We start from the raw sequence: 11,059 nt of genomic DNA, 5'->3' as shown, positions 1-11,059 counted from the left end.
TCAGATAAAGCACGCCGTAGTGTATTCAAAACAGCAAAAAAAAAAAAAATCTTCAGTACAATCACTCTAGTACCAAATATTACAAAGCTAATACACCCAACATATTTGAGCCCTCAAATGCTTTTTGCCAAGAGAAGCAATAAGCACAAGGGTCTCACAAACTATACATGATCTCTTAAATCAAACCTTCCTGTGTCAGTCATCCAAAGTCTGACAGAGCATCAAATTATGTGTATATGTATATAACTTAAGTTGCTTTTCGGCTAGTAATAAAATCACCAAAAGCATCCAATGCCGCCTCGGAGCTGGCCGGAAACCCATTCTCAAACTTCCGCCCTATCGCCACCGCCCTCTTCTTCATCTCCTCATCCCCCATCAGCTTCTCTATCCCTCTCACAACATCCTCCTTCCTAACCATCTTCGACAAGTCCTCAGCAACTCTGTACCCAACCTTCAAATGGTTCACCACCAATTTTGCATTGAAGTACTGATCACCTCTAACCGGCCAGCCCAAAAACGGCACTCCCCGGCCCAACGCTTCCGCCGTTGAGTTCCACCCACAATGTGACAAGAACCCACCCGTTGATGGGTGGCTCAGTATCAACAGCTGTGGTGCCCATCCCCGTATTATCAAACCCCTCTCCCCCACTTTGCTCTCCAACCCATAGCCTGGGTCGGACCCACCCGACCCGGGTTGGATGACCCAGATGAACGGCCCGGTCGACTCCTCCAATGCGCCAGCCAGCTCCGGATACTCTTCCGCAGTCGGACCCACTTCACTTCCGAACGCCACGTACAACACCGACCCGGGAGGCTTTCCGTCAAGCCACTTAACGACGTCGTCTTCGGTGTAGTTCGATTGCCGCTGCTTAGCTCTGATCTGATGGTGGTGGATTGAAGAATCCGACGGCGACTGCCAATATGATTCCGGTAAGAGCGGGCCCACCCCCCACGTCGGAATCCCCATCTGCTCGGTCATGTAGTTGATGAACGGACGCTCCAGGTAGTCACAAGTGTTGAACATCAACGCTACCGAGCCTTCCACCTCCGGGACCCACGGCGGCCGGTTCCCCGGTTTCGGCGGACCTCCTCCTCCTTTTCCTCCTCCGCCTGGTGGGCCACCCGGACCGCCCGGACCTCCAGGTGGACCGTTCGGACCGCCAGGTGGTGGGCCGCCGGGACCGCCGGCCTTGCGCTTGAGATCGGAAATAGTGAGAGCCATTTCTTCGGGTAGGCCGGGAATTGGGCGGATCTCGTCGGGGCGGATGTCTCCGGCTTGGACCTTCCACGAGCCCCACTCCATGGCGGCGGCGCACGCGCCGAAGGTGAAGAATCCGACGACGGGGACGTCGAATTTCCAGAAGACCTCCTTGGACCAGCCCATCTGGAAGTCGATCACGGCGCAGAGAGGCCGGGGGGCGGTGGCTGGGCGGTTGGCGAGGTGGCGGTCGAGGTCCTGGGCGGCTTGGTTGCGAAGCGGGTCGGGTCCGGGTCGGGGTGGGCCGGAAGAGGCGGTGAGCTGGAGGATCTGGGCGAGTGGGTTTTGGGAAAATGAGGAAGGGATGGCGGAGGAGAGAGTGGATGGAATGACGATGGTGGTGTGGTAGTGGCGGGAGAGGAGGTGGTTGCAGAGCTCCATGCATGGTTGCAGGTGGCCTTGCCCCGCTGCTGAGACTACGAATATCTCTCTGACTCCGGCCATGGTTAGCTGTGATCGCTGATCTATTGTTTCTTGGGAAAAAGGGCTTTGGGGGTTTATAGGATAGAGAAAGATAAGGTGACAGGGTTTCTGATAGCTCAGTGTCTCCAACTGAGCTTCAAAGCTGTCAACTTCAAGAAGAGGGGACGTTTGACTCTATGGTTTATATAGATATTTAACCGTTGGACCGTCAGGTAGGGATTACTATTTTTAGTTATGAGCTAAGAAATAGAAGATGGACCCAGAAGAGTGAAGAGAAGAGAAAAAGTGAGAGAGAGATAGAGAGAGATGGAGGAAGCGAAGGGAGTGGTGAAGCATGTATTGTTAGCTAAGTTCAAGAAGGAGTGACTGAGTCGGAGATTGAGCAACTCATCAAAGGCTTTGCCAACCTCGTCAATCTCATTGATCCCATGGAGTCCTTCCACTGGTACTACCCACTATACTATTTTCCTGTACAGTCAGCTTGTGATGTAGTTGATTCTGTTTTTAGCTTGCTTTTGGTAATTTGGTGCTTATTAGGATTCAAGCATCAAACTTTAGCTAAATTTGTAGTTAAATGGGGCTGAGTTTTGCAAGAAACCTAAAATGCTAGGCTTGAATCTTGATGACCTTGTCGGTATCGTCAGTTTCACTATTTTCATGTTTGAAATAAAATTATGGGGATTATATGATTATATCCCAAATTTCCAGTTTGTGTAGGTGGATTACGACATTTTGATCAACTAGTTCATCTAAGCGAAAGCTCAATCATTCACACTGATCAAGTTATCTAGCTTTTCATGGAATTTTAGACATGACTGACTATATTACTTGGCGTGAGAAGTCCAGCACTTGAAACTGTTGCACAACTAAATGCACTCTCCAAGTTTTGCCAGGATTAGACAAGTTTCTGTTGATTAGCGAGTCTCAAGTATGAGCATATGTGGTCTGCATATGTGGTCTGCATATGTGCTTATATCATTTTATGAATGGTTTGGGATCAGGGGAAAGGACGTGAGCATTGAAAACCTGCATCAAGGTTTCACTCATATCTTTGAGTCCAGCTTTAAGAGTACTGAGGCTGTTGCGGAGTATCTAGCTCATCCTGCCCATGTTGATTTTGCAAACTTGTTCCGTCCCCATGTGGAGAAAGTCCTTGTGTTTGATTACAAACCCACTACAGTTCGTGTCTGAATCCGAAGAACAAAGGGTGCCTTTCATCCTGCTGTTGCGCGCTCTTAATGTAATTGAACTTGTTTTCTGTGAACACTTACATTTGAGTGTGTTCGAAAAGCTTTATGCAAATTGCAATAATAAAATAGATGGGCTGATATCATTGGTTGTGTTTCAATTTCTTTCTTATTGATTATTTTGATGCTATTGAGTTTGTTTGATATTTGTTATCCCTCTTACCATAACATTGGTCCAATTGAATTTACAGTATTTTGTGCAGTTTGCACTCTTGTATTCATCAAAATGCTCATTGATTTTATTCAGTCCAAATTAACTGCAAAGACATTTGCCTATTCCATTTCACATAGTAAAACTTCAAAGAGGCTCATATTAAGATTTAAGATCATGACGGTGCAGCCCTACATATCAAAGATCATATATATCCTAAACCTAATGCGATGCCAATTGTAAAACCGTCTGATAACGATAACGAAATATAGCAAAATTTTCATTATGATTTCACCAAAATCTCAGAAAGAACTAAAATAATGTAATAGTGTAATTGATTTTATACTATTAATGTCTATATCATGTATTAGGTACAATAGTAAAGAGATAAGTGTAATGGAATGTGGGGGTTATAATAGTGTATTTTCTATGCTTTTTATCCCTATATAAACCCTCCAATGTGAGAAGAATAAACTCACCAATTCACTCTTCAATCTCTCCATCTACACTCTCTCCTTCTCTCTGTTTAGTTTTTGATTATTCTTCAACACGTTATCAGCACGATGTTGCTCTAGAATTAGAGTCAAAAATCGACAAAGAGTAGAGCAAGTTCAAATCCAACAAAGTCATTTTTCCAAACCTACAACAAACCCCCAAACCCTACCACATATCAAATCCCTTGATCCAAGGAGTCCCGAACCGGTCTCAGAACCACCAGAACCGGCCGGAAACTGCCTGAACCGGCGGCCAGAAAAATCGGACCGCTGCCGAGACCTGCCGAGCAGCTGCGCAGGACCTGCCGACACCTGCCGAGCGGACCTGCCGAGACGCTGCGCAGCAGCTGCCGAGACACTGCGCAGCAGCAGCCGAGACACTGCACAGCAGCTGCCGAGAAGCTGCGCAGCATCTGCCGAGTAGCTGCCGAGCACTTTTCCGGCGACTTTTTCGACAACTTTCTTGCGACTTTTCCGACAACTTTCCGACAACTTTTCCGGCAAATTTTCGGACACTTTTCCGGTGACTTTTCCGACAACTTTCCGGCGACTTTTCCGACAACTTCCGGCAACTTTTCGGACACTTTTCCGGCGACTTTCCTGACACTTTTCGGAACTTACAATCAGAAAGCGGAATCGTGGGGATTCACGCTATACGAACTAAGAGCGTTCGTAATTAATGAACTAAGAGTGTTCATAAGACTTCGGACTAAGAGCGTCTGTAAGCATTGAATCGTGGGGATTCACGCTATACGAACTAAGAGCGTTCGTAATCAATGAACTAAGAGTGTTCATAAGACTTCGGACTAAGAGCGTCCGTAAGCATCGATTTATGACCATATAAACATCATTGTTTCGATCTAATCTAAATATTCTTGGAAGTTGATTTCTTGGTAGCATAGCTCGGAAATCTTATTATTTTAGTTTTCGTGGAAGTTTAGCTCCGAAACTAATATATCTTCTTTTCTTATTCTCAGGATGTCGAATGAACCTAGACTCGATTTTCCTATGCTTGACTCAACAGGCTCAGGTTACTATAGCTGGGTAACCGATGTTGAGAACTATCTCACTTCGAGGGAGATATTGCCCATAATCCAGGCGCCTCACCAGGGCCTTGTGTTCTATCGAACACCCATAAAGCATGCTCAAGCAATTACCTTGATGCGACGTCATATGGACAAAGCACTCAGGTTGGAGTATATGTCGATCAAGAATGCAAGAGAGCTATGGGTAGCGCTAGAAGAGCGCTTTGGCAATATCCAAGATACCCTCCTCCCTGACTTGAAGATTCAGTGGAATGATATACGCTTCTCCGACTTCAAGTCTGTTTCTGAATACAATTCAAAAGCTCTTCGCCTCAAAGCCATGTTGAGGTTCTGTGGAAAACCTCTCACAGAAGAAGAGCTAATTGAGAAGACTCTCTCCACCTTCCCTGTCGCAGCACTTATACTGTCAAAGCAATATCGCACTGACTTCAATGCTGGACGACTTACGAGGTTTAATGAGCTCATAAATGTTTTTGTCGGTAGCTGAAAAGCACGACAACACCCTCGTAAAGAATTATAATTCAAGGCCCATAGGAACCAAGAGCGTTCGTGAGGCGAATTATATTGCACCCAAAAGAGGGCTCAAGGAGCGGTACCCTAATAACAAGGGATATGGAGGACGAACAAGTCCATATAACCGCCCCAATAAGGAAGGAAACCGCAACTATAGAGCGGGCACACGGGATGGCAACGCCACACGTGGGAGAGGTGGATATGGCAACACCAGCCGTGGAGGTCGCACCATGAGATATGGTAGTAGCAGCAACCCTCCTAGGTCATATCCACAACGTGCACAACCTGCACCTCAAATAAAGGGAGCTAACCACAATGACATGTGTCATCGATGTGGATCAATTGAGCACTGGTTCAAGCAATGCCATGCAAGTACCCAACTAGCTGCAAGCTACAAGGAGAATAGGCAATTGAGAGAGCAAGAAATCAATCTTGCTGAAGATAAAGATGGTGAAGATATCACTCTCACCACTGAAGACTTCCAAGCTGCAAATAAAGAGCACGAGGATGCCGCAGACTTTGATTAGAATAGCCTTTTCTATTTTCCAAAAACGGCAAATGTGCCTTAGTCAATAAAAGACAATTGTATTAACTCTTTCTCAGTGGCGCACCCAATGAAATATGATGTCTAGGAAAGTAATTAAGATCGGGGTATTTAAGCGAGCCTCGCTCCACCAACATCTCTCTACTTACCTGGTCATATTTTATTGGAGTTACCAAACGGATTGAGTGACTACAATTTGTCTAAAGTTTGATTTTGGAATAGACTTTGGAAAACTTTGATGTAATCATTGACTATTAATAAAGTGTCGCATTATTATTATTCAATGTCATGGACATGTGTTAAAATCCAAACTTTATTATTTGAAAGATATAAAGAGCCAATGGTTTTCGTGTGAAAACACATGGTGAGAATAGACAAGAGTTCCTTTGCATCACCTCTAATGACTCCGGACATAAACGAGTATTAGAGGAACTTATGTGTCGCTCTAGTGGGTTGCATGCAGCCACTATTCAAGTCATTAAATCAAACCATGTCATAAAGAGATGACTTATGGGATTCTGACACATATAAGCTTTGGCACGACCGGTTGGAACATCCAGGTCATGATATGATGATCCATATATTAAAACACACGGATATCTTTCATTTTGCGAAGCTTGCTTTCTAGCAAAGGTAGGATCGAGACCATCCTATGCAAAGGACACTAAATACCATTCTTGCAAAGAATCCAAATTGATATATATGGACCCATTCAACCAACTTGCGGACGTTTAAATATCTCATGTTGTTGGTTGACACGCAAACACGCTAGTCACGTGTTGTGCCATTGTCCATCTGTAAAAGCTGCTTATGCTATACTCCTAGCACATATCATATCACAACGGGCTCACTCCCCGGATCATCCTATTCAGTCAATCGGGTTTGACTATGCTAGAGAGTTTACATCGAAGAGTTTCGATGGTTATTGCAATGGGAGATGTTGGACATCACATTCCCATATACACACCCAAATGGTCTCGCGGAAATAACTACGATGATAGTTTGGACATTGGTGATGCGCACCAAATCTCCTTATAAACCGCTTGGGGTAATGCAATATCGCATACAACTATGCTAAATCATCTCCGACCTACCGCCACTCAATGTATCTCTGCGTTACAGCTAGTGGCTGGGTACAAGTATTTTGTACTTACGCATATTCGAGTGAGCCATTTATGTGTCAATTGCGCCGCCACAGCGCACTATGATAGGTCCTTCAAAACGAGTGAGCAACTCAGTTGGATTTGAGACTCCAACAATCGTCCGCCACTTAATGCCCTTGCAAGGCGATCTCCTTAAAATATCACTTTGATGAGACAGTCTCCCCGTCGTTAGGGGGAGATAAGAACATGAATGTTCAGCAGGAACGACAGGAATTGTCGTGGTCTGTCCCCACTATGTCTCATCTCGATCCCTATTAAAGTGACAAGATCACACACATTTGCTGCAAATATGCCTGCAAGGAAGGACGTCCGTACAAGAGGACGTAGCGCCACCCTACACAGAGGTAGGCAAGGCGCCAACGCCATAGAGAGTGGCACTCTGGCATTACAGGCCATGGCTCGAGCTAAGTTGCATGGGAGGCCAGTGGATTCGAAGGATACTTTGGCACAAACCAATCCTTGGATCACACTCAACATCCGTCTCATGAGTATCTTCCGGATTATGGTTATCGTTGGGGGACGCCTCAAACGTCAGAACCTATTCCTGAGAATATAGAGCTCTATGAAAATTACACTAGTGTACATGAGACGTGGGATAGAAACTCCATCATAATTGATGATGTAGTTGCGCATTTTATTGCGCATGAGTTTGTTGAGTACGATGATATCGAACCACACTCTGTTGAAGCATGAATACCAACATAGAGAAATTTGGCCTAAAAAGGAAAGATGCGATCCAGGTTAAGATGGATTCTCTAAACGAAGAGGAAGGTCTTTGAGCCAAGTGATGCCAACACCTCCTTACATAAAACCTATTGATTAATAGGTCTTCGTTAGAAAGCGTGTTGAGAAAAAGAGATGACAATCTCGCCTTATGGAGCAAGGCTTCTCACAAAAACGCCCTGGAATTGACTACGATGAGACATATTCTCTCGTAATGGATGTCATTGCACTCCACTGCCCTGTCAGTTTGGTAGTTCCCGAATAACTGAACATGCAGCTTATAAATGTGGTCACTACCTATCTCTATGGGGATCTAGATACAGAATATATATGAAAGTACATGATGAACTTTATTTACCCAAGTCACGTGGCTCTAGACCACGGAGCGCGTTTGCAATAAAGTTTGAAACGCTCACTGAAGTGACTACTTGATTAGGAAGGGATATGCCCTCGCGTTTTCATAAACTAGTTTCGGATTCTATCGCTGTTCATGTTGGACATGATCTTCATTAGAAGCCCTTAAAGAGCTAAGGGAAACCGCTGAACACTTGAAATCCGAGTTTGAGATGAAGGATTTTTGGGAGAACACGATTATGCCTCGGTTTGAAACTTGAAGCATCGTGCTAATAAAAGCTTAGGCATTTTGACAAGGTCAAGCCTTCAAGCACCTCCATGATCGTCCATAGTCTTAATCCTGAAAAGGATCCTCTTCGTACAAAGGATAATGACGAAGATGTACTAGAGGCAGTAGTGCCTTACTTTAAGTATAATAAGCGCATTATTATACTTAGCTCAAATACACAAGACTGGACATCTCATTTTACCATGAACTTGTTAGCTAAAAGTATAGCTCTGCTCCAACGCAACACCATTGAATTGGTGTAAAAAGATATCTTTCGATACTTGAGATGTATGATTGATATGGGCTTATTCTATCCCTACAACCAGAAACGCCGCCAACGCTGGCCTTCGTTTTCTATCCCCACCCCAAAACAACATAAGTGTTTTGGAAGGTTTTGCTGATGTTGGGTATCTCATAACCCATACAAGGTCTTCCCAAAAACTAGTTAAGTGTTCACCATGGGTAAGACCGCGATATCTTAGAGGTCTACAGAATAGACCTTAGTCGCTATACTTCAAATCATGCAGAGATTATCGCTCTACATGAAGTTGTGCGTGAATGCATATGGCTAAGGTCTATAATTAGACATATTCGAGGAAGTTGTGGTTTGAAGTCTACCACGGATGAACCTACATGCATTTATGAGGATAATGCAGCTTGTATTGAACAAATGAAGTTAGGTTTCATTAAAGGCGACAACACCAAGCATATATCGCCTAAGTTCTTTTATAATCAACAACAACAATCACTTCTAAATATTGAAGTAAATCAAATCCGATCAGAGGATAATATAGCAGACTTATTTACTAAGTCGTTACCAAAATCCACCTTCGAGAAACATGTGAAGAGCATCGGATTGAGAAAGTTATCTGAACTCCCATAATTGTAATTATCAGGGGGAGTTGAAATTAGGAGGAATATCCAGACCATCGTGTACTCTTTTGTCCTTCGTCCAAGGTTATTTTTCCCACTGGGTTTTTACCTGGCAAGGTTTTAATGAGGCACATCTTTAGTATGGTCGCCCCACTTATATTGCATCCCTCTCGTAGACATACTACCTACTTATGATGCTGATAAGAAGACTCCACTTATCTCCGAAGATACGGTATTGCTACTCCACACTCATGCGCGTTGTGCTCTTTTTCTCCTTCGACCATGATTGTTTTTTCCCACAGGATTTTATTACTTGGCAAGGTTTTTAACGAGGCAACTTAGAAGCGCATCACCAAGACAATACTATTAAACATGATATATCCAAGGGGGAGTGTTATAGTGTAATTGATTTTATACTATTAATGTCTATATCATGTATTAGGTACAATAGTAAAGAGATAAGTGTAATGGAATGTGGGGGTTATAATAGTGTATTTTCTATGCTTTTTATCCCTATATAAACCCTCCAATGTGAGAAGAATAAACTCACCAATTCACTCTTCAATCTCTCCATCTACACTCTCTCCTTCTCTCTGTTTAGTTTTCGATTATTCTTCAACAAATAATACTCGAGAGAGTGGCTAAATCATGACTAGTACTTGTTAACTGTGATGGGTCAAATATGTCCTTGAATCTGTCTTCACATGTATTAAACATTGTAGCAGCCTCAACCGCTGCAAGGCTTACATTATAGTTACCAGACCTAACCTTCTCTTTGGTCTCCTTGAGAGCAGCAATGGCTTTATTGTATGGCCAGGAACATAAGCTGTATGCATTCTTCAATTGAGGATTATTTGTTTAATTGCTTTTTCCAATTGATTATTTGCTGACTCGTCTGTGTAGCATTTGAATATGTAAAGTCTGTAGTGCTCATGGCAAGGCTGTGAAGGACGGACTTGATCACAATAGGATTAGAACTCAGAAAAGTTGAACAGAAAGAGCGACTCAGGACTCTGGTATTGGAGCAAACATACTTATCTATGGTAAAAGCATAAGAGGAAGTGGTGGTAGTCAGAACCAAGAAAGACATTAGAACAATGGAAGCTATTGAGAAAGAAGATGAAGAAGAAACCATTTTGTGATTTTGTTGTTGGCTTGAGCTGATCGAGTGGTATAATTTCATGTACTACTTAAAGGTCTTATATATTTCTTCAAGGTGCATTTGTCATGTTGGAATTTAAAGGCGTTTGAAAATACTAAATTCATTTTAATGCAGTGGAGCAGTTACTTTAGTCAGTACATGGTCACATACTTCGCCATTTGTCTTTCATGATCACTTGATATTGTCATACACAAGGCCATACATATTCTTTTCCCACATTTTGTACTTATGGGGTTTCTTCTCCACTGGTTGTCATACACATTAAAGATCGGAACTGCTGCCAGGCGCAAAGAATCACCTATAAAAGAAATTGTCATGTCCTGCATTCTGAAAGGCAGAAGTGCAGGACGCATTTAGGACACTGATGAAGAAATATAAACAACTGTTGTATGCACAGCATCAAATCTCAAACTCTTTCATGAAAGCCATGTACCGATGTACGTGGTTCATAATTCATATAATTAAAGTATTCAGGAGTAAGAACGTATGGATCATAATTGTTCATGACTTGGGGAAGGATAAGTCAGAAGCAAGGGAAATCTTATGCTTATAAGTCATCACATTCAAAGTGTACAATAATTTGATAATACTATAAGACGAACTGTAGTGCAAGTTAAAGAATTGCAGCAGTCAATACTTAAGTAGCATCTGATATGGGCTTGTAACATGTAACATGGTTAAATGAATTTTACTTCTTATTCTCAACTCAGACACTTCGCTCATCAATATATACAAATGGACAAAATTTCACATGCAGAAGTTATCAAGGAATTCGTAGAGCTTATATGATATCTGAACAGTCTAGAATTTATATATTGCAATAAAACTACTCGGTTCCAA

At 43.0% G+C, this 11,059-nt stretch overlaps 1 protein-coding gene and 1 pseudogene across 1 annotated transcript; one reads left to right on the top strand and one right to left on the bottom strand.

The window, feature by feature from the left end:
- On the bottom strand, positions 1-1,732 carry LOC133714742 (UDP-glycosyltransferase 73C7-like). The gene has a single exon (XM_062140997.1). The coding sequence runs from the start codon at positions 1,700-1,702 to the stop codon at positions 248-250; it is 1,455 nt and encodes a 484-aa protein (XP_061996981.1). The 5' UTR covers positions 1,703-1,732; the 3' UTR covers positions 1-247.
- A 249-nt stretch (positions 1,733-1,981) lies between these two features.
- LOC133714743 (stress-response A/B barrel domain-containing protein HS1-like) lies at positions 1,982-3,029 on the top strand (annotated as a pseudogene).
- The last annotated feature ends 8,030 nt before the right edge of the window (positions 3,030-11,059 follow it).

The sequence above is a fragment of the Rosa rugosa genome, chromosome 6, assembly GCF_958449725.1.
Source record: "Rosa rugosa chromosome 6, drRosRugo1.1, whole genome shotgun sequence".
NCBI lineage: Eukaryota > Viridiplantae > Streptophyta > Magnoliopsida > Rosales > Rosaceae > Rosa > Rosa rugosa.
The sequence above is the reverse complement of the archived record's forward strand: the minus strand, read 5'-3'. Positions and strand labels throughout refer to the sequence as shown.

Coding starts and splice junctions, on each gene's coding strand:
- LOC133714742 (XM_062140997.1), bottom strand. CDS start 1,702: ATGGCCGGAGTCAGAGAGATATTCGTAGTCTCAGCAGCGGGGCAAGGC.